This window comes from Sminthopsis crassicaudata, chromosome 5, assembly GCF_048593235.1.
Source record: "Sminthopsis crassicaudata isolate SCR6 chromosome 5, ASM4859323v1, whole genome shotgun sequence".
NCBI lineage: Eukaryota > Metazoa > Chordata > Mammalia > Dasyuromorphia > Dasyuridae > Sminthopsis > Sminthopsis crassicaudata.
The window spans coordinates 304,780,241-304,804,760 of NC_133621.1; the positions used below are offsets into that span (position 1 = coordinate 304,780,241).

Consider the following 24,520-nt stretch of genomic DNA (forward strand, 5'->3'; position numbering starts at 1 on the left):
TCTGCAATTACTCCCTCTGTGAGACCCTAACCAAGTCACTTTCCATTGGTGGACCTCAAGTTGCATCTTTAAAATGAAGGGATTGTATTTTGTGACCTCTAGCATAGTTTTTTCTCTAAATTATAAACCCTTTTCCAAGCCTAGCATGCACATTCACCAAACAATAGATATGGTGCCTGTATAATATTAACTCAGATTTTGGGGGGAAAAATTTTAAAAGCTTTAACTTTTCATTAGTTATTACCGCTATTCCTTTGTTCCTCATCATGAGATAGCATCAAGCCTTTGAAATTACCTCCTTCTCATTTGCCCTGATATCATTTGCTTTCATTCTTATACTATACCACCCAGAATTAGCTTTACCAACTACAGATATCTAGGTTTTACCCTAAATCCCTCTTCTTCCCAGCAGCCCATCTGAATTATTCAATTATTAATCAAAACATTTTTTTTAATTCCCTATGGTGATTGCCTTAAGAATATTTGCTAATCATAGTTGTAAAGTATCTCTTGTTCCCTTCTCAGTTTTGTCAGATACTGCTTTAAGACTGATTTTTTTTTACTGGCACAAATTTCTTAGTTTATTTATGCTTTTCACTGACTGCCTTTTCCTTTGAAAAGAACTTTGCTGGGAAAAGGATTTGGGGGTGATGTCCTATATCTCCTAACTTCAGTAGATAATATTCTAGCTTTTTGTATCAATTTTTTGAAATGAGTTTTTGAAAAAAAAAATCTGTTAATAACATTGGTATTATTTGACACATCTTTCTTCTAGGCTATTTATAAAAGCATCTTCTTGTTTTCTCAACTCCTAACAGTGAGTGAACTGAGTCTGGGCAGATTGGAAGTTCAACAATCCTATAAACTGTCAACTTGCAATTTGTCCCTAGAATTGTACCATGATTTTAAATTGGTTTGCACTTTACCCTAACCCTGCTTTTGAGTTTATGTAAATTATATCTAACAGTAATTTTCAACCCTACCTTCCAACCATGATTTGTCAAGCCCCAGTATTTATTCATGCTGCAATTCTGCTTTCCTATGGGATCATTTCTTGATGTGATGCATTTGTACTGATTCAGGAAGGTTATTGTATAAAAAGTCGATACTTACCTTCAACTAAGAGCACTAACAGAGAGCCCGGTATCCTCCAGTTGGCAAAAAGCCCCGTCTATGTCCCTACCTTATTCCAGAGTTGTAGAATCTAAGGCTCTGGAGACAACCAAGTAGCAAAATCAGTCTGTATTCCCGCATATATCCTTTGCACGATAAATCTGATTTGAACTATTAGCAGTGAATGTAGTAGCATGTTCCATGACTGAGCTCAGACCTGGGCCATAGATTGGCCTTCAAGGTCCAGCTGGCATAAGTCAAGAAAAGAATGAGCATAGGAACTCTATAGGGGAAATTTGTCAAAGGACCAAAAAATAGAAGTGGGAAAAAGGTTATGGTTTGGAAGAGCAATGGAGCTTTGGCAAGCCATGGCCAGAAAACTTATTCCTCTTTCTCTCTCATGATCTGATGTGATTAGAGGAAAGGATGCTCATTTATAAACAAAATAAGGCCAATGGTAGCCATTAAGGGAAAATGACAAAACATATTGAACAGTGGACTGGATTTGTCTCTTCCTACTTCAGCTAAAGAAATAGAACCAATGAGGTTGGAAACTGAAAGACTGAGAATGCTTAAGCATGCCCACTAAAAATGTGTCTGAATGGAAAAGATAGGTTGGAAATTCATTTCTGTGGTAGGGCCACAACCCTTCTCCCTTGAGGATGAGGGACAGATGGAAAAAGGTCAAGGGAAGAAGGAGCTCCATTTACCTTTGGGGATGCCCTGTTTTGCTTGAATGGAAAAAGTCCTACTTTTTGGAGTTACCCTTCTCCCTGATCTCCCTCTAACTGGCATTAATATGTGTTTCTTGACTGTTGAAGGCATGTCATCAATCACTGCATCAACTCCAATCTTGGATATGATCCATTCCAGAAAATCTCCTGTGGAAGTGTAGATCCCTGGCCGTTTTGCCCGGGCACAACCTGTGCCCCAGCTGGTGATGCCAGTCACCACAAATGTGTCAGTGCTTTTGTCCTTGCACATGAGTGGCCCACCACTGTCCCCCTGCACAGAAGGGAAACACTGTTACCATCCTTGTTACAAGGACCCCTGGTTCCTGCTCCCTCCCTAACATGCACATGGGTCTTCTCATCTCACAAGGTCACTGTCCTCCAAGAACATGCATTCACAGTGCTCTTAGGAACACAATCACTGCTCCATCAAAACACATGAATTATCAGGACACACACACACACACACACACACACACACACACACTCTCTCTCTCTCTCTCTCTCTCTCTCTCTCTCTCTCTCTCTCTCTCTCTCTCTCTTTCGGGCAAGATCCTGGGTGTTAATTTGGTATTGGAAAGCTCCCAAGGCATTCAGGAAGTGATCTACATGTCATGGGAAGGCACTGAATATGGAATAAAGGACCTAGCAGGCCCCACCTCTTGGGTTTAGGGAAAGATGTCCAGGTGAGAATTTATGAAGAAGAAAGTCTACAGGTACTAGTCATTCTCATGAAAGAAAGGGTATACAGAGCTATTCTCTCAACAGTCCTCCCAGAGAGCTATATAAATGATAAGTGGCTCATTGGGCAAAATTAGTTTTTGAATTAGGCATAAGGGTCTTAGCTGGAAAGTGGGATCTCAGGGTTTTGATTGGGTGGGCTAAGGGATGGAAGTAACTGAGGGCCCCAGGGAGGGATGTTACCTGGCAAGTGTCTATTTTACCCTCTGGGTAGCCAGCACACAAGTTGGTGGAATGAATGAATCCATGGTACCAGTCAGTCCCGTTGCATATTTCCAAATTAATGATTTTCACCTCTGCTTCCTGTAGAATACTTGCTGGCTGTAAAGCTGTAGCCAGAGGGCTCTGATCAGATTGGTCAGCAAAGCCCCAGTCCCATTGATTCCCACCCTCACTTCAAAATCTTTGACTTCCCATGGCCCCCAAAGCCATGACCTTTGGTCAGTTTCTGGGACCCCTCAACCTTTCATCACTCTAGGATGCCCTAAAGTTCTCTACATTCTCCATGATCCCATGTATACAGAAATGTATACTTTAAGACCAAGGCAAAGAGCAACCAAGAGGTTGTGAGGTCAGCAAGGAAGATGGCATCAGACATGGAAGGGTCCTGGACTACTGAGAAGAGACCCTGGCTTCACTGGCCAGCCCCACAATCCTACTTGTCTCTGTGCACACCAGACTCTTGTCCAATCCAATTATTTGATCAGAGAGAAGTTAAAATGGCTGGAGGAATTTCTGTCTTTCTGCTCTCATGGTATTTGACGGAATGGAAAAATACTGAAGAGAAAAAACTCTAATGTAATAATAAAATCCAGAGTAAAAGGCTTTTGGGTTACAGTTTAAAACCAATTACAATTGATACCAATGAGTCAGAAGGAGAATCATCTGATGGGACTGATGTGGCAACACAAGCTATATAGAAGACACAGAAGTGAGAAAAAGTACCTGAAGGGGAAATCTCACAGAATGAGTCTAGTCCTTGAAATATAGAGTCAGGAATAATAAATGTCCTCTCCCCACCCTATACTAGCTCCTATCCTGTCCCTGACTTGTTCTGTCCTGTTTCTTTTCTTGGATCTATCCCACCTCCTCCTGCCCTTGATTCTGCCCTGGTCCTGAGCCCATCTTCCTCTGCACTTTCTACTTATATTCCATCCCATTCTAGGGATTAAGGGCCTGCCTGGAGCCTCCTGATAGATATCACACACCATGAGAAGAAATACTCCACGAAAGCCCCCAGAAAATGTTAGTCTGTTTCATGTGCCAATAAAGCTCCCTTGAAGCTGTGTGAAGATCAGAATGGGAGGATGAAGAGATATCATATCTTTAGGCCATGCAGAGATTTAATTGCCCCTTTGGAAGACTTATTTGTTCAGTGCTATTTGTTGCAGTGGGTGAATTAATACTGCTTACTTTATTCATCCCTAATATTTTGATTAAAGATTTATATGAAATGTTTTAGAAGTGAGAGATGTAAGGAAGAGAATATGGGGAGGGGTAAGAGGGAAAGGACCGGTAACCCCATTTCACAAAAAGTCTGTAATTCTAGTGAAACAAGCATCATTATCCACAAAAGGACAGAACCATACAGAGAGAAGCAGCCAGCGTGGGCAGAAAGCCAGAGAGAATTGGTGGTGGTTATCCCAGAACACTCTCTGCTCTTGGTACTGTGAACAGAAAATTAAGATAAGTATTTGATTTGACAGCACCTAGTCCTTTCTACTAAACAGGACTGCACTCAGACAATACCTTGAAAGATTTCCTGGGAGGCAATTTCTAAGAAAGACCTAAAACATCTCTTATTGACAAAAATAAAATTAAAATTTATATAGGTTTTAAAACAAAGATCAAATCAGCAGAACTTTATCTGCCTACTCAATACTGACACAAACCAAAGCTTCAGCTATTGTGACTTCATCGGCCTTCCTAACATTTCAATGGACTTATGATAACATGGGGGGAGTGGAGGGGGAATTTTTCCACTAGGGTAAATATGAACCCAACCTAGTTTGTTCATCCAGCCATGTCCCTCTAAGCCATGTAAATGACTCAGTAAATCTTCCACAGGCAATCCATCTCTGATGTTTTCCATTTCACATGGGTACCAAGGCCTTAGCCATTTGCTATCTTCCACTACATAACCAACCCAACCCAACCCTTTCCTTATCACCCAAGTCTTTGATGAGGGACTTTTTGAGCACTTCTCATATACAAGTCAATATTGGTTGGACAGTCAACAAACATCTATTAAGCCCTCATTCAATGTGCCAGGTTTTTACCAAGTATTAAAGAATGCAAAGGAAGACAAAAAGCATCCCTACCTTAAAAAAAATACATTTTTTTGGATGCGGAGAAGTGGTAAATAGGTATATACATACATTTGTTGTTTGGTTGTTTCAGTCACATCCAACTCTTTGAGCCCATTTACAATTTTCTTAGGAAGATACTGGAGTGGTCTGCCTTTTTCTGCTCCAGCTCATTTTAGAGAGGAGGAAACTGAGACAAATAGGGTTAAGTAACTTGCCCAGAGTCACACAGAGTTAGGAAGTGTCTTAAGATGGATTTGAACTCACTTCTTCCAGACTTCAAGCCCAGTGCACGCTATCTATGACATCACCTAACTGCCCATACATACATACAGTGGATGGAATGTCATCTCAGAGGAGAAGGAACTAGCAACTGGGGGGATGGTAGACATGGCTGGGGGATCTCCTGCAGAAGGTGAGAATTGAGCTCAGAACTGAAACAGGAAAAACAAAAGGTAGAGGTGAAAGGGTGTCATGAGGACAGCCAGTATAAAGACCTGGAGGTGAAAGATAGAGTCTTTGAGGAAGTTCTAATGGACCCATGTAGCAAAAAGAAGGAGAAAGGGAAGGAAAAGGAGAAGGAGAAAAAGTAGTAGTAGTAATAGTAGTAGTAGTAGTAGTAGTAGTATAACAGTAGTAGTAGTAGTAGTAGCAGTAGCAGTAATAGCAGTAATATAGCAGTAGTAGTAGTAATAGTAGTAGCAGTAGTAGCAGTAGCAGTAATAACAGTAGTAGTAACAGTAGTAGTAGTAGTAGTAGTAGTAGTAGTAGTAGTAGTAGTAGTAGTAGTAGTAGCAGTAGCAGTAGTAGCAGTTGTATAGCAGTAGTAGTAGTAGTAGCAGTAGTAGTATAGTAGTAGTAGCAGTAGCAGTAGTAACAGTAGTAGTAGTAGTAGTCAGTCAGGAGCTGAGTGAAGAATAGACTGGAGTGGAAAGAGACTTGAAGGAGAAAAATGAGGCAGAAAATTATTGCAACCAACCAGGTAAGAAGCAATATGGGTTCAAAGGTGGCAATTGTCTTAAGGAAAGTATCAGTAATAAAGCAATTTGCCAAAGTGATAGGTTCGAGGGAAAGGTGATTCTTTCTGTTTGGGACCTTCTAAGTGTGAGAGGCCTGCAGGACATGCAATTGGAGATGTCCAAGAGACAGCAGGTGATTCAAGCCTGAGATATGCTGTAGCCCTCCTGTGCACAGTGTCACCTATAACTTGAATTAGAGACTTTGTAGGTATGGTGCATTAGTAGGAAAATATGAGGATTCAGCAAGATTCTTTATGACATTTCGATATCATTGAAAATCCTGAACACATTGTTGTTCAAGCTGGAAATTATTCTAACAAATTTTGAAAGCAATTGGGAATTATGCTAATAAAGTGACTAAAAGCTATTAGATAATATTTGTAAAGCTTAACACAATGCCTGGCAAATAGTAGGTCTTAAGTTAATGCTTATCCCCATTCCCTGAAAGGTCTATGCCCTTGACCCTGAGATTCCATTGCTAAATTTATTAAGAAGAAAGCCCCAATAAGCTCCAAAATATAGCATCACTTCTTGTATAGTAGCAAAGAACTTGAAACAAAACCCCCTATTGAATGAGGAATAAATGAACAAACTGTAGTACATGAATATTATGGAATATTATTGTTCTTTATGAATCAGCTAATAGGAAAATTATGGAGTATCTTGAGTAATGTGAACCTGAAGAAAAATCCCAGTTTTTTGGCTTCCTGCTTTGAGAAAAAGAACATACCATTTTGGATTCTGAAGAGAAAAAGTCTCCGGAAAGCAGCTAATATATAATAGAAAACCTTTATCATGTCCTTATTTCCAGCTCACTACACTAGAGATTTCAGGTATTTCCCCTTGGGAGAAATCTGAGAATCTGTCTCATAGTTGAACTGAGTTTTCTCACTCCCATTGGGAGAGCTCATTCACCCTGTATTGTCTGATAAATATTCTCCTATGTATATTTTCTCTAATTTCTACTTTGTTATGGCTTGGATAAATGGGTTTATTTATTATTTGCTAGGATGTTCATTATGAAACTGACATTTGGTAGCAGAAAAATTAAGACAGAAGCTTTAGTGAATTTTCTTCCCCATTAAGGGACAGTGATCAGGGTCTAAAAATAGTTTGGGTCTAAAAATTATTTCCCCAAGATTAACATTTAAGAGAGAAAACAGGTATAAGTCTAGTTCAATATACCCTCTCTTTGAGGAAAGTAGAATGTTTAGCTTCTGGCCCCAGTCTCCTGTTTCATCCCTTGGGAGAAATCAAAGTCTCCTTTCCCTTGGAGGAAAGTGGAAGACATTCTAGAGATTTCTAATCTTGCCACCCTGTAAATCACGTGTAAATGGGCACATATAACCTACATGGGCAAAACAGAGTATACCCACACACACACACACACATGTGGAAAATTGTAAATGAACTGATGCAGAATGAAGTAAACAGAGCCAGAAAAACAGCATATATAGTGACTATAACAATGGAAGTAGAAAAAATATATAAAATAGTTGAAAATTTATTACTATGAACAATCTGTTTCAAAGAAATGAGAATAGTTGAAAATTGATTACTACGAACAATCTATTTCAAAGAAATGAGAAGAATCCAGAATTGAGGGCAGGGGGAAGAAAGTGAATGAATCCATGATTGTGAAACATTATTTTATTTTCAGATATTTTAATGTACAATTGGTTTTGCAGATTTCCCTCCTTCATCTCTTATTTTTGGTAATCTTTGCTATATGTATTGGTCCCCTGAGAGGGATAAGGGAAGAGCTATCAAGGGAAATTGTATGAAAATAAAACATTGTTTAAAATATATATATATATATACATACATATATATATATATGTATATATATATATATATATATATATATATATATATATATATTTAAAACCAAAAAAACAATTTCCCAGGATATGGAGTTATCTACTATTATGGTATTCTGGACTTACTTAATTGTTCTTCTGACTGATACATCCAAGACATATCTATTAGTGAAATAACTCTTCAGGCTACCTATCCAGCTGAAGTAATAACCTGGTAGAAAATGCTCTAATTATATGCCTTATAAAACTGATTCTCATTGAAAAAAAAAAAAAATGTGGACTCCCTTACTTGTAAATCTTGGTATCTCCAGTACAGATAATGGCATGCAGTAGGCATTTAATAAATCTTTGTTTGTTAAATAATAATGTAATATGTCTAGGGAAACCAGCCAATTGCATGCTACTGAGAAGGCAAGCAGGTAGCACATGAGAATTGGGTCAGAAGGTTTTGAGTCAGGATTCCACTACTTCCATCTAGACCTTTGTTGATTTGCATAGGAATCAAGGTACTATTAGAGTTGAAAATAATTGTGTCATCCAAATTCTACAGATTTTTTTTTCCAGTACTAACTGCAGTTCTCCAGATGCAGGATGCAAAAGGAATGAAATCTAACAGTGTCAAGTTTTGACAATGTAAAAGGAATTTTTTAACCCTAAATCAGATAGAAGGCTGGGATCTGGAAAACTGTCTAGGGAGAAAGGGGGGGAGGGGGAAAGTTGCATAAATAGAAGCCTGAGGGCTTCTCCTGGCTTTTACTTTAGCTTTTAATTACTTTAGCTTTTTCCCCCCAGGAAGAGGCCTCCTAGCAGCTGCAGTCCAGCAGGTGGTAGAAGAGAGCAGTAGATGATAATTATAGAAGAATAGCTAAAGACCAATAGATGGGAGCAGAGAGTAGCTCAGCAGAAGTTAAGTAAGCCTAAAGAAGCAGCAGTAGCAAACACAGGTATCATGTAGATACAGGGAGAATTAAGCAAAGGAATACATTGTGGCAGAGAGACAGAACTACAAAGGAATCAGTATCAGTGAAAAAATCAGCATTGGCTGCTCTCTACAGCACTGAGGCAGAAAATTTCCCAGACACCAAATGGATCTGGCCATGTATGTTTCTGGGGAACCTTTTTATGTTCCCAGTCACATTCATACCTTTTAAGGATACTGTCTCTCAGTGGGTAGCAGATATGGTAGCCAATAATAAGCCAATAATAATGGAGTTGTACTCCATGTAATTGGAAGGAAATCTTTTTGCATGTTTTGCTATGCTATTTTTAGAATATCTTTTGCTTTGAATTTCTGTATTCTCTGGTTGACATCAAAGAAATTCATGTGCAAGCCCTGTCCCAAAATCCATTGGTATGAAACTCTCTCCTTATTGGGGGAGATGAGTCTTCGCCCTGCTTGAGGGATGAGGTAAAGTTTGTGAGAGTGAAAGAACTTCAGTTCTTATCCAGTTTTCTATGGGACTCTTCAAGCCTTTGAGGCATTTCAGGCACTTATGGCTTCCAGCTTCAAGAGGAAAAATGGAAAAGGCCAACACCACTTCTGGTTGTTGAAGAGAGAAAAGACTTCGGGAAAGTGTGAGATGAGTAGCAGGAAATCTCCATCATGTCCCCATCCCCAGCCTGCTATTTGAAAGACTTCAGAGAATTTCCACTTGAGAGAGATCTAGGATTCTTCTCTTGGGTGAGCTCCATCACTCTGTATCATCTGATATGTATTCTCTTATGTGTACTTTTTCTATGATTTGGATAAATGAGTTTTTTTGCTATTCTCTGTTTATGTTCATGATGGAAGTCCTATTTAGTGAGAAAGGGGTAAAGACGTGAATATATTGTTTGGAGTCCTCCATCCCCCATAAAATGACAAAATGATCAGAATGTAGATGGAACTGAATCATATCCCCCAGACAAATAATAATTAAGGGAGCAAATATATTTCTAGCTTGGTACCACTCTCCATCTGAAAAAAGCAGAGTGACTGCCTTTAGCTCCAACCTCTGCTTTTCTCTCTTGGAAGGAAGGAATGAAAGTATTTTTGAGAGAAGTGGGGGAAAGAAACTAGACATATCTATTCTGCCTCTATTTAAGCCACATAGTGATATACCCATGCTACAGATAGAAGGATGGCACTTGCTACACAGAGAGTTTGCTATACATAAGGACTCTCTGAATATTGGTAGAATTTTGTGATTTATGGTTTGAAAAGATATTGTCCCCTCCTTAAACCTGGAATATCACAAGTCTATAAATAGAAGAATTTAAATAAACATCACCTGTAGAGAATCAATTTTCTTCTATCTGGGCTCTGCATTTAACATCCTCAAAAATGTTAGTGAGGGCCTTATGTAAATTCTTCCCTGAGTGAAGGTCATATGTGTGTATATGTGTGTGTGCATGTGTGTGTGTGTGTGTGTGTGTGTGCTTCCCTTGAGGCTAATGCTTAATATATCATTGACAAAATGGATCTCTGGGGTGAAATATGACAATTTTATGATTTAAAAACATACATTTAGCATATCATACTTAATAAGAGCCTTTAGAGACCTATCTAGCTCTGCTCTCTACTTTTTTTTTCCAATCAAGGAGGAATACACATCAGAGAATAATCTCTTTTCTGCATCTCTCAGGAACATCTATGTTTAAAGATGTGTGATCTGAAAGAAAAATTGAGGAAACTTGCCTATTTCTTTCTCATTAGGGGGGAGTAGGGGCTCAAAATGGGCATCTAAAAACATGTAGAAATATGGAAGAGAAAGGTGCATGTGTCAGTCATTGCTGGTGAGTAAAGAATGGAGTCTTTACAATCCAGAGGCCAGAAAACTGGACTTCAATTTCTGAAAGAAGTCTTGAATATATTATTAAAAGGATAGTTAAAGAATATTTAGAAAGCAGCAGCAATCACTAAGGATGAAGTCAGCCTGACTTCATTAAGAAGAAGCTATAGAAACCTAACCTTGTTACCTTTCAGTACAGTTAAATCAGGGTACTACCATAAGAGATCATAAACATGGCTTTATAGGATATTCAGCAGGGCAATATGTGATAGTCACTGTTTGAGATACATAGAAAGGCAAAAAATGTCTGTCCTCGGGGTTTATACATTCTAATGAGAAAAATAACATGTAATTAAGTGCATATGGATATAGACAAAGTAGGTTGTAAAATAATCTGATAGGAGAGGAAGGGATAGGAGAGGAAGGCACCTGAAGGAGCACTGAGGGCTGAAAAAAAGAGATAATAGTTTTTTTTTTTTAAGTTTGAAAAGATCAAAGAATAGGGAAAGATTAAAGTGATGGGAAATGGTGAGTGGATGAAGGAATTTTGATGTTTTTTTTTCTTAAAATAAGATTTTAATTATTATTATCTTCTATTTCTAAATCATCACAGTTATAATAAATAGTCTTTCCCCTCTCTTTCCCAGCCCATATGACAATTTTTTTTTAAAGAGGAGAAAAAAACAAAAACAGTGCAACTTGTTAAAGCATTGGAAAAGGTCCAAAAACTTGTGCAACATGTGATACCTGTGGACCTCCCCCTCTTCATAAAGAGGTGGATGATTAGGGGGATCTTCCATTATCTCTTCATTCATGCTTAATCTTTATAATTTTGATATTTTCACTTCAGACTTTTTGTTTTGATGTTTAGTTCTTTCCATCTACTTGTTGTACTGTTATTTTATTTGCTTGGCTCTGCTTATTTTTCTGTATCAGTTCATATAAATCTTTTCATTTTTCTCTGTATTTATCACATAATTTCTTACGGTACAGTAATATTCCATTATATTCACATGTCACAATTTTTAGGCAATCCCTAGTTAAAGGGAATTTTGTTTTCAATTCTTTGATATCAGAAAAAGTTTTGTTATATTTTGCTACATATAAGGACTTTCTTGTTATCATGAGCTTTCTTGGGGTATAATAGAGTTTCTGATTCAAATCTGATGTACGGGGCAGCTAGGTGGTGCAGTGGATGGAGCCCCAGCCTTGAATTCAGGAGGACCTGAGTTCAAATCTGGTCTCAGACACTTAACACTTCCTAGCTGTGTGACTCTGGGTAAGTCACTTAACCCTAGCCTAAGGGGGGGGGGGAGAGAATCAAATCTGATGTACATCTTAGTCCATGTGTACATAATTTTATTTATTTGCATAATTTCAAATAGCTTTCCAAAATGTTCATCTTATTTCATAGCTCTATCAACAATGTCTTTGCCTGTTTATCATTATACAATCCTTCAAATGTTAATTATTAGCATTTTTGTAATTTTTGTCAATTTGCAGTGTCTGTGGAGAAACTTCAGGTTTCTTTTGATTTTTATGTATCTTATGAGTAAGTTAGAGAATTATTTCATATAGTTGTGGAAATTTTGCAATTATTTTAAGTACTGTATATTCATATCCTTTTAACATTTATCTATTGGAGAATAGCTTTTCTACATGTGTATTGCATACCTGTATATAAAATATATGTATCCATATATAATTATTTATTTATCTTAAATACTAAACTCTTATTGGAGAAATTTTATACAAAGATTTTTTTTTGTCCTATGACTTTCCTTCTTATCCTAGATGCATTAATTTTGCCTAAACAGAAGCTTTTCAGTTTCATGAAAACTTATTAATTTTCTCTTTTTTAATTGTCTTTATGCCTTAAGTTCATGCCTTTATGCCTTTATCTCTTGTATAATTATGAATACATTTCTGACTCAAAGCTGTGAAAGGCATATGATCTGTTTATCTTCTTTTCTTTTTTTTTATAGAATCATCTTTAAGATCAAGGCCTAGGGGCAGCTAGGTGGTACAGTGGATAGAGCACTAGCCTTGAATTCAGGAGGAACTGAGTTCAAATCTGGTCTCAGAACTTAACACTTCCTAGCTGTGTGACCCTGAACAAATCACCTAACCCCAGCCTCAGAAAAAAATAAATAAATAAAAAATAAATCAAGGCCTGATGTCCATTTAGAGTACATTGTGGAATATCTATAAGACATTAGCTTAAGCCTAACTTCTCTGCTTGACTAGCTTTTCAGTTTTCCTAGCAGTTTTTTTTAATCAAATAAGGAGGTTTTTTTCTTAAGCAATTTATGTTTTCCACTTTATTAAACACTGGCTTACTCAGAGTACTGCTATACTGTTTTTGAGTTATTGAGTTCTATTGTCTCTGTGTCTTCTCTGCTCAATTTATCTATATATCATTTAACCATTACCAGATGGTTTTGATAATGACTTCTAACAAAATTAGCGTTCTAGTACTACTCTTCCCTCTTGATCCTTTCTCCTTTGAATCATTTTCTGTTATTTTAGAACTTTTCCATATGAATTTTATGATTTTATCAAGTTCTACAAAGTATCCTCTTAGTCATTTGATTAGTATGGCATTAAAGCTATAGACTAACTTTAGTAGTATTGTCATCTTAACTATATTGGCATGGCCTAGCCATGAGCACTAAATATTCCTCAGCTATTCAAGTTGTTCTTTATTTCTTTAAGGAATACTTTATAATTGAACTCATACAAGTTTGTGTGTGTATATATATATGTTAGAGAAGTTTGATCCCCAAATATTTTATGAATTTTGAAGTGGGATTTTGGGTGTGGAATTTGGAGTAGGATTTTCCTCTCTCTTTTTGCATTCCTCTATCTATGTGACATACATAGAAATGAGTTCATTTTTGAGGGTTTGTTTTATAGTCTGCAACTTTGCTGAAGCTATTATTAAATTTTTGCTATTTTCTCTATTGTTTTCCAAGTGAGCCTTCATAACATCAGCAGAGATAGTTTTATTTCCACTTAATCTATCTTTACATCTTTCATTTATCTCTCTTGTTTTATTGCTGTTGCTAGCATTTCCAGAATTATATAAAATAGAGAGGAAAGTGAATGCCTTTGCTTTACACTTGTAAAGGTTCTAATGTAGTCTCATTAGACATGATATTTGCTTTTGGTTTTAGATGGGTGTTTTTTGTGATATTAAAAAAAAGAATTTCTTCTATGTCTATATTTTATAAAGTTTTTAGCTAAAAGAGGAATGCACTTTATCAAAGGTCTTTTCTGAATCAATTAAGATGATCATGTTGGTTTTGGATGTTTTGATTTTTAATATGATTAATTATGTTGAATCTTTTCCTAATGTTGAACCATACATCCCTACTATATAACCCACTAGGTCATAATGAAATTTCTTGGATAAATCACTATAGTATGTTTTATAAAATATTATTTTAAAATTTTGAGTAAACATTTAATGATGAAATTGGCCTATAGTTTTCCTTCTGTGTTTAATCCCTCCCTACTTTAGGTATGAGAACTATAGTTATCTCACAAAAAAATTCTGTAAGATGCTTTCTTTCTGAATTTTGAGAAGAATTTGTGAATCATTGGTACTAATTGTTCTTTAGAAGTTTTTTAAAATTCTCCCATGACTCCATTAGGAACAGTAGTTTGTTTTCTTTTTTTTCCTCTGGTAATCCCTTTGCAGCTAAATCTGTTTCCTTTTCTGACACTAAGTTATTTAAAATCTCTACCTGGCCTTCTGATAGTTTGAGTATTTTCTATTTTTTAATACATTCCCCTATTTATTTTGTATTCTGTGCATATTGCTGTGCATAATATGATTTAATTATTCTTTTTCATTTCATCTCATCTTGATTTGATTTCATCTTACTTATTTGCTATTTTATTAATTTGATTTTCTGCCCCCTTCTTTTTTAATCAGATTAGCTTAAGGTTTATCTATGTTATTAAATTTTTTAAGAAATAGCTTTTAGTCTTGCCATTTCTATATTTTTGGTTTTCAATTTATCTATTTCCTCACCAATTTTTAAAACTTTTTAATTTAATGTAACCAAAATTATCCATTTTGCATTTCATAATGTTCTCTTGTTCCTTCTTTGGTCATAAATTCTTCCCTTCTCCATAAATCTGAAAGGTAGGCTATCCCTTGTTTTCTTTAAAAAAAAAATTTACAACCAATGTTTCTGATAAAAGCTTCATTTTTAAAATATAGAGAGAATTGACTCAATTTTATAAGAATACAAGCTTCCCCAATTGATAAATTATCAAAGAATATGAACAATTTTCAAATGAAAAAGTTAAAGCCATTTTTTGTCACATGAAAAATGCTCTAACTTACCATTGATTAAAGAAATGCAAATTAAGACAAATCTGAGGTATCATTTCACATCTTATTGTCTAAAATGACAGGAAAGAATAATGATAAATGTTGGAGAGAATGTGGGAAAACTGAGACATGAATGCATTGTTGGTGGAGTTGTGAAATGATTCAACCATTTTGGAGAGCAATTTGGAACTATGCTCAAAGGACTGTAAAACTGTGCATACCCTCTGATTCTGCAGTGTCTACCTAGTAGACTCTACTACATCTGTATCCCAAAGAGATATAAAAGAGTGAAAAGGACTTATATGTGCAAAAAAAAATTTACAGCCCTTTTTTGTAGTGGCAAGGACCTGGAAATTGAGTGGATGCCCATCAGTTGTAGAATGGCTGAATGATTTATGGTATATGAATGTAATGAAATATTAATGTTCTATAAGAAATAATGAGCAGACTGATTTCAGAAAAGCCTGAAAAGAATTCTAAGAATTGATGCTGAGTGCAATGAGAAAAGCCAAAAGAACACTGTACACAGAAACTCAACATTATGTGATGAGAAATCATGATGCACTTTCTCTTTTCAACAATGCAGTGATTCAAGGTAACAGATTTGGGATGGAAAGAGCCACCTATATCCAGAGAGAGAATTGTGAATTCTGAGTGTGAATTGAAGTGTAGTATTTTCCTCTTTTGTTGTTTGTTTCTCTTTCTTGTGTTTTTTTTTCCTTTTGATCTGATTTTTCTTGTACAACATGACAAATATGGAAATATGTTTAAAAGAATTGCACATATTTAACTTATATCAGATTGTTTTCTTCTTGGGTAGGAGGAAGATAAGGGAGAGAGGAAAATTTGGACCATAAAGTTTTACAAAAATGAATGTTAAAAACTATCTAGACCCACACCTAACACCATATACCAAAATAAGGTAGAAATGGGTTCATGATCTAGACATAAAGAATGATATTATAAAACAAATTAGAAGAATATAGGATAGTTTACCTCTCAGATCTGTGGAGGAGGAAGGAATTTATGACCAAAGAAGAAGCAGAGACCATTATTGATCACAAAATAGAAAATTGTGATTATACTGAGTTAAAAAGTTTTTGTGCAAACAAAACTAATGCAGACAAGATTAGAAGGGAAGCAATAAACTGAGAAGACATTTCTATATTCAAAGGTTCTGATAAAGGCTTCGTTTCTAAAATATATAGAGAATTAATTCAAACTTATAAAAATTCAAGCCATTCTCCAATTGATAAATGGTCAAAGGATATGAACAGACAATTTTCAGCTGAAAAAATTGAAACTGTTTCTAGTCATATGAAAAGGTACTCCAAATCACTATTGATCAGAGAAATGCAAATTAAGACAATTCTGAAATACCACTACACACCTCTCAGATTGGCTAAAATGACAGGATGACGAATGTTGGAGGGGATGTGGGAAAACAGGGACATTGATAAATTGTTGATGGAACTATGAATGGATCCATCCATTCTGGAGAGCAATTTGGAACTATGCTCAAAAAATTATCAAACTTTGCACACCCTTTGACCCAGCAGTTTTTCTTCTGGGCTTATATTGCAAAGATCTTAAAGAAGAAAAAGGGACCCATACGTGCAAAAATGTTTGCGGCAGCCCCTTTTGTAGTGGCTAGAAACTGGATCTTGAATGGATGCCCATCAATTGGAGAATGACTGAATGAATGTTGTGGAATATTATTGTTCTGTAAGAAATGAGCAGCAGGATGACTTCAGAGAGGCCTGGAGAGACTTACATGAACTGATGCTGAATGAAATGAGCAGAAGCCAGAGGTCAACAACAAAACTATACAACAATCAATTCTGATGGACATGGTTCTCTTCAACAATGAGATGATTCAAACCAGTTCCAATTGTTAGTGATGAAGAAAGCCATATACACCCAGAGAGAAGCCTGTGGGAACTAAGTATGGACCACAACATAGCACTTTCATGCTTTCTATTGATGTTTGCTTGCATTTTGTTTTCCTACTCAGGTTTTTTTCTTCCTAGATCCGATTTTTCTTGTGCAGCAAGACAACTATATAAATATGTATACATATACTGGATTTCACATACACTTTAACATATTTATATTTAACATGTATTGGACTACCTGCTATCTAGGAGAGGAGGTGGAAGGAGGGAGGGAAAAATTTGGAACAGAAAGTTTTGAGAGGGTCAATGTTGAAAAATTACCTATGTATATATTTTGTAAATAAAAAGCTTTAATTTAAAAAAAAACTACCTATACATGTATTTGGAAAAAATTAAATACTATCAAAAAAATTTTAAATTTCATGTGATGCAGAGAAATATGTATTTTATTTTGTTGTTGTATTTAGATGCTGCCATAAACTAGAAACACTGGTTTCTCTAGCAATTTGTTTAGTTCCACATTTTCCATTTTTTTGTTTAGATTTAGCCAAAATGGAGTAAGGAATATTGAAGTCTTCTGTCACTATTGTGTTACTGTTTATGTCTTCTTGTAGTTCAATTAATGTTTTCTTTATGAATTTACACATTAAGGCAGCTAGAGAATTAAAGTTGATTACTGATATAGATTGCTATTGCTGGTTCCTTTTAGAATGATATAGTTTCCTTCTTTATCCTTTTGTGAATTTTTCATGTTTGTTTTTGCTTTGTCTGACAATTGTGACTCCAGAGTTTTTTTTAATTCATTTGATGAATTGTAAATGTTTTCTATGCCTCCTCTCTTTTATTTGGTATATGTCTTCAGTTTGCAAATGTGATCTTAAAAGCAACAGATTATAGGATTTTGTTTTCTTATTCAATCTGTCACTTTTTTATTAGATTATTTAATCCATTCCTATATTAAATTATGAGAATTATGTTTATATTTCTCTCCCTTTTTCTCTAATATTTGAGGTTTTTTCTTTCAAATTATGATTTTCCCTCTTCTGTTTTAAGAACAATATTACATTTTCTTTAGTTACTTTAACTTATTCTTTTTTTAAAGTGGCCCTATTCTCAATGCCTCTCTTCCCCTTTCTCCTCAAACCCTTCCTCCCATTATTTACCCCTTTCCTTTAAGTTTTTGCTTATTAGCAAAAATCTGGATTCTCCAGTCAAATATATTCTCTCTCTTCCTTCTTCCCTTCAACTAACCCTATTCTTTAATTTTTAAGATTTCATTGTTGTGCCCCTTTCTAGAAAGGGTTTCTTTCACTCTCCATTACCCATTTTCTTTTACTGACTACTCCAGACCTTCATTCTCCAGTGCATGACCCCCATAATTATCTATTCTCTATATTCCTCTTGGAATCAAAACTTCCATTATAGATGCACACCCTATTAGGCAGTTTCTATTGCTGTCTTGTAGAGCTTGCTCTTTTCTCTTGTGTCTCATTCCCAGATCCAAGCTAATTCCTGCTACTGACAGAAAAGGCATTGCCCAGTGGTAGGAACCTCTCTACATGCATACACATCACTGATTGAGCAGCATTTCTTAATTACTCCATTTATTTCCTCTTTTTCCCTGCACTAGTTGCAACAAGAGTTTCAACTCTTCCCATCCAAGATATGACAATTGCCAAATCCTTTAAATCTTACTGGGCACAAAATGTCCCTTCTCCCTTCAGAGGATATCTCCCATCCACAGAAGCATTCATTGTAGAATTTCCTCCATTGTATCTCCCTCCTACCCTTCTCCTTCTTAGTTTGTCCACCTTGAGTCATCCACTCTGCTGTATATTATTCTCTTCCAGATCCTACAGGTGCTGCCTCATTGTTAACCCTCAATCTGGCTCATATACATCACACATTTGCCTCTATCCCCTTGCTTCCCCCTCTTTTGCCCTTTTCATTCACTTTTTCTCAAAGCTTTCCTTTAAAAAAGGGAGAATCTGAACATTCCATATCACTCTCCACTATTCATCCAAATTTCTATTTGGTTTGAACTCCACAGAACATGCTGTCCCTACACTGAGTATCTGCTGATGTGCCACTGTCACTTTCCAGTTTCTTTCTATGTGTTGTCTTCCCTTTCCAGTTTCTTTCTATGTGTTGTCTTCCTCCTTAAAACTGTAAGTTCCTTAAGGACAGGGTCTTTATTTTTCTTAGCTGTATCCCCAGCACTTAACATAGTGGGCACTTATGTTTATTGAATTGAAATTTTATAATGTAGTTTCACAAAACATTAATTCACTCAGACAGAGTATTGCAAAGTTCTATGATGCCCAATTGTTCTTCACTGCTACCTCCCCACCTGACTTCTGCTTTCATCATAGTCTCCTTACACACATTTAGAAAGGAGCCTCTTTCTGGTCTCTCTGCTTGTTGTCCTTGGCAGCTACATTTATTCATCTCTTCTGCATTTCTATTGTCTGGGATATTCAATTAGAAAATAAATACTTCAGGTCTGGGTTTTTTTTTCCTAAGACTATTTCAACTGTCTCTTATTGAATGTCCATCTTTTTTCATTTGTGTTTAAGTTTCTATTTTTAGGATAAATCATCTAGTTCTGCATCCTGGACTCCCTTGCTCTTCAGAAAAATTATTTTATTCTTTCATATTTTCTCTGGTGGATGCAAAAAAGTCTTGAATTAGTAAGTTTCCTTTCCTTTATATTTGAATGTCTTTCTCCTGATTGCATGAAGAATTTTTTAAATTAAATTATTAAACTTAATTATTATGTGATTTGGAGTTTGCAGTCTTTTTTTTCCTGATGGCAATCTGTGACTTCTTTTAATTAGTATTTAGTCTTTTTATGTCCAGAAATTCTACACAATTCTCTTCTACTATTTTTCTATATGATGGTGTTGAGTTTTGTGATGTTTTTTTCTGGGAAGCCTATGATCTTTAAGTTGTCTCTCTGTGGCCTGTCTTTGAAATCAGTATGTTTTGCTTGCAAGGTAAACATATTTTCTTACAATTTTTTTTTGTTTCTCTTCTAGGTTGTCATTTTGTATCTGCATATTTGCATTTCCAATCTACTCTTTTCTTTGCTATCATTTGCCATTTCAGATTCCAGTTTTTCTACTCTGCTCATTATTTTGGCTGTGTAGACCACAAATTCTGTTTTCATAATTATTACTTTTTTTAAAAAATAACTTATTTATAAAAATCACAACAGTATATTGTGATTACATCTTCTCCTCAAATTGCCCAAGATAGATTCTCTGTCTCTGAATGTTAGATCATCTTCCTCTTTTTGACAATATGTATTCATAAATGCCTGAACTCATTCACGAAACCTGGAAACCCTATTTCTTTCAGTAGTTAATATTTTCCTTGTAAGAAAAAAATATATATTTTCCTTGTTGATATATCTGGACATATTCAAGGCTTTGAGTTTTTCTTCGTGAGGTCTTTGACAATTCTAGGATTGTTCTCCCTTATTTTCCTCTATTTATCACTTTCTAACTCCTCCCCTTTTGTGATTTCTTTGGGGGTCTGATTTTTAAAACATCTCATCCTCCCACACTGGGCAATTTATGGTTTCCTGGCTAGAGAGGAAAGATGGAGTGGGGTAGGATTCTGAGTTCTATTTCAAGGCCAGGTATTTGCCTTTCCCTTTTCTTTTTTTTCCTTTTTTACAACATAGATCATTGTCCATCATGGTGCTGGCTCTGTGACCCCAGAAAATTCTGCCCTAGAACACTGCTACGTCAATGATTGTCAGTCTGCAGCTGAAATCTCCATAACACTGATGAGGGGGAAGGAAACCAGGGTACGGGGTCAGGTTTTGTTGAAAAACTATGTGTTTATAGAATTCGCAATCCCTCTATTTTTGTCCGCCTGCCTTTTTGATTTCCTTCACAGGCTAAGTGTACACTATTTTTAAAGTCCAATTCTTTTTGTACAACAAAATAACTGTATGGACGTGTAAATATATATTGTATTTAACTTATACTTTAACATATTTAATACATATTGTTCAACCTGCCATCTGGGGAAGGGGTTGGGGGAAAGAGGGAAAAAGTTGGTTTTGCAATTGTCAATGCTGAAAAATTACCCATGCTTACATCTTGTAAATAAAAAGCTAAAAGAAAAAAAAAAAAAAGAAAAGAAAAGAAAAGCTATGTGTTTAGATCCTGGAATTGGATAGTGTAGTCTAACTTCTGCTTAAAACTTAGTAGGAAGTGAGAGAACAGTCCTGGATGAGATCAGGATAGACATCAGTTCATGCGCTGGTTTTTGAATACTTTTTTTTTTGAATTTTTTTTTTTGAATTATTTTTGAATTTTGAATTCTAGGTATCCTATATCATGGAAATAGCTGAAGTTACTTTATCTTTGACATATAACTTGTTTTTAAGAAATTTAAGAAGTCAGGGAGATAAGAGAAAGTGTAGCCCTCTGTCTGGTTAACTATGTGACCCAAAAGTCCCAACTTAAGACTTCTCAATAATGGAAGCAGAGCACTTATGATGTGAGCAATCAAAGGTGCAACATCTATGTGTAAACACTGCAGAAGTATAAATAAGTTACTAGTCATCGGGGTTAAGGAGATTAAGGAACTGGGAGGTTAGGTTTTTTGAGGAATATCCATATAAATGGGCAAGGGATTCCATAGGGAAGAAAAGATTGTAAGCCAGGCAGTGAGATCACCTTTAATAACCATCCTGTGACCTAGTAGCAAATACCTGGAAAATCTCAGACTGGTGATATTCATCTTAAGGGAAAATCCAAAAAATTAGTTGGTTAAAGACTGTGTCCCAGGGCAGTGTCTCTATAGAGAAATGGTGCCTTGGTAAGAAGGAGTGAATAGAAGATGGGTGCATGACTTATCCTAGAATCCACAAGAAAAGTTCATCCCGGCAGCCGGCCCAGACCTAGAAGACTCAAAAGTGGGTCCCGTGGCATTATAATATGTATTTCCATGACTCCTTTGTGATCTCTTCATGATTTCCTGGGTCACTTGATGAAATCTGTGCTCCCTCATTCCATTCCCTTCCAGTGATGACCGCCCTCCCCCCCCCCCCCACATGACCTGAATTCTACATATTCCATGATTGGTTAAGATGCCTTTGACAAACCCTCTTTAGCCCTTAAATGATTCTTGTAGCCCCTGAAATATCCCCTCTAGTTGCTATAGCCTTTCAAATTCATATGCCCAGTGAGTTCTAGAACCTATTCCCATGATCCTCCCAAGGTCCCATCTCTGGCTTACCATCCTCCTCTTTGTATCCCCAGCCAACAATGATGCAGGTCTCTGAGTCCTCGACTGGAATGACTGAGGGCCAGGGTAGACAGGCAATCTGGACCAGGTAACCACAGTGCACAGGCCCATCCATCTCCACCAGCGCGATGTCATTGGCCTCAGTATGCAAGTTATATTGCTCATGGAGCAGAATATGGACTGCCTTCCGTTCCTGTACAAGGGGGCCGAGGGTGCCTGCTTCTGCCTCCTGTACCTTCCATGCACCAACCACGAGATGCCACTGACTTGGGTCCCTAGGGAGATAGCCAGTGAAATGAAGGCTCAAACTTATCCCTTACCTCCCTCCCCCCTATGCCATCCCCTGAGGGCACATCCCTTCTGGAGGAATTTCCAGGTGAGTTTCCTAAACGCTTCAGAGATAGGCATTAGAAGAAAGGGGAGAGAGACAGAGACAGAGATAGTCAGAGAGACAGACAGACAGAAAGTGCTAAAGACAGAGAGAAATAGAAAGGCTGAGGGAAAAGTAAAAGAGAAAGTACCAGAGAATGAATTCTGAAGAAAAACAAAGAAAGAAAAAGGGAGAGAGAGAGAGAGAGAGAGAGAGAGAGAGAGAGAGAGAGAGAGAGAGAGAGAGAGAGAGAGAGAGAGAGAGATACAAAGAATTTCTGAGACCTGGGACTTGATAAACAAAGACTATCAGAAAACAAATCCCTAGGATGGCCCTTGAGAGTTTGAGAGAGAAAGAGAGAGGAAAAGCCCAGAGTGTCTCTTCAGAGAAACATTGCATCTGTGCCCCTGCCCCCTCCCCAAGAGACAATTTTTGAAGAGATACTATAAGATAAATTCTGGAAAGATACCCAAAAAATCTCAATAGAGATCAGTGGAGACCCACACTGTAAAGCTAGACCCCTGAAAAGAGAGAGGTGGAGAAGGAGGGAATAGAGGGAAGGAGGGAAAGGCAAAAGAAGGAAGGAAGGAAGGAAGGAAGGAAGGAAGGAAGGAAGGAAGGAAGGAAGGAAGGAAGGAAGGAAGGAAGGAAGGAAGGAAGGAAGGAAGGAAGGAAGGAAGGAAGGAAGGAAGGAAGGAAGGAAGGAAGGAAGGAGAGGGGGAAGGAGAGAGAGAGAGAGAGAGAGAGAGAGAGAGAGAGAGAGAGAGAGAGAGAGAGAGAGAGAGAGAGAGAGAGAGAGAGAGAGAGAGAGAGATTGACCCTGGAAAGAGTGAGACTGCCTCCCAACTCTTTCCATCCTCTCACCTGGTGCTCTTGAAGCAATGTGCAGCTGTGAGCACCCAGGTTGGAGCCAATAGAGAGCCCCCACAAGCATGGAACCTTTGGCCATTATGGGTAACCAGCTGCATACTGACCATCCAGGGCCAGGCCCCAGGTTGAGTGTCCTTGCCTCCCAAGATTCGACTGTTTGTATCCTTAATTTCGACCCCTGGCCGTAATCCACAGGGGCCACTAGAGGAAGAACAAGAGTCAGGGTTCATAGGACAGGGGGATAATGGGGAAGGTGAAGGAGGGAGAAGTAGGAGTTGAAAATTGTTTTCAGCTTTTTCTCACCCCTAGACAGCACCAAATGAGAAATTTGCCCCCATACTTTCCTGCCTAGCTCTGAGGCACCTGAAAAGAAGGAGCGAAGACAAGAACCTCTATGTCTTGCTCCCAAACTCGCATTCCTTCTCATGCGCTCTCCTACAACTGTACTCTACTTGTGCATGTGTCCTCCCCAACATGCTCTCTCACATACACACAATCCTAGAGGACAGGAGGCTCTGCAGGGGCCATCTAGTCTAAAACACCTTTATATGTGACCAATCAACCTCTGCAGGAAGACCTCAGGCTCAAAGGGAACTTTTGTCCTTTAGATGCAGCCCATTTCTTTTTGGAATAGCTGTAACACACCTACCTATATCTCTAAACATTCTCTACATTCATTCATATGTACCACAAACATGTGCACCATCCTCAGTCACTTGGACCTACGTACACATGACTTCTCACACATATCCCTATTCACTTACTTACACAATCCCTTATCAAGAGCCCCCAAATGCCCTAGAAGGGATAACAGCAGGACCCGGCATAGCCACCCTGTCCCTCCCATCCTCCAGCCTGAACTGGGATCCAGCATGACATCACAGTGCTCAGCACCCAGCCAATCCCGGTCCAGAGTCCTTGGTCATAGAAAGAGAGAATGGGGTGGGGGTGGGGATGGGGATGGGGATGGGGATGGGAATGGGGATGGGGGTGGGGGTGGGGATGGGGGTGGGGGTGGGGGTGGGGGTGGGAGTGGGGGTGGGGGTGGGGGTGGGGGTGGGGGTGGGGTGGGGTGGGAGGGAAGAAGTGGGAAGTATTCTGGGAAAGGGAAACCTGAAGGTAAATAAGGGTATAGATAATGATCGTGGTTCCCATTCTCATCACCTTTTAAGGTTCACAAAGCCTCACCACAACTACCATAAGCTATGGACATGATCAGTGTGGTTTTCTTCATGGATCACCATGTCAGGAGTATCTCAAAGTCCTTGTTCTGA

General features: G+C 37.4%; 1 protein-coding gene across 1 annotated transcript; it reads right to left on the reverse strand.

The window, feature by feature from the left end:
• Positions 1-1,227: 1,227 nt before the first annotated feature.
• Positions 1,228-24,081, reverse strand: ACR (acrosin). Its single transcript, XM_074271936.1, has 5 exons — positions 24,011-24,081; positions 23,241-23,447; positions 21,998-22,281; positions 2,769-2,914; positions 1,228-2,118 (listed from the first exon to the last, which is right to left on the reverse strand). Exons 2-5 carry the CDS (start codon positions 23,351-23,353, stop codon positions 1,798-1,800), a joined length of 864 nt encoding a protein of 287 aa, XP_074128037.1. The 5' UTR covers positions 23,354-23,447; positions 24,011-24,081; the 3' UTR covers positions 1,228-1,797.
• Between the last annotated feature and the right edge of the window lie 439 nt (positions 24,082-24,520).

Coding starts and splice junctions, on each gene's coding strand:
- ACR (XM_074271936.1), bottom strand. CDS start 23,353: ATGGTCAGTATGCAGCTGGTTACCCATAATGGCCAAAGGTTCCATGCT. Junction 22,282..23,240: donor CATTGCTTCAAGAGCACCAG/GTGAGAGGATGG, acceptor CTATCTCCCTAG/GGACCCAAGTCAGTGGCATC. Junction 2,119..2,768: donor GTAAAATAGACACTTGCCAG/GTAACATCCCTC, acceptor CCTTCTGTGCAG/GGGGACAGTGGTGGGCCACT.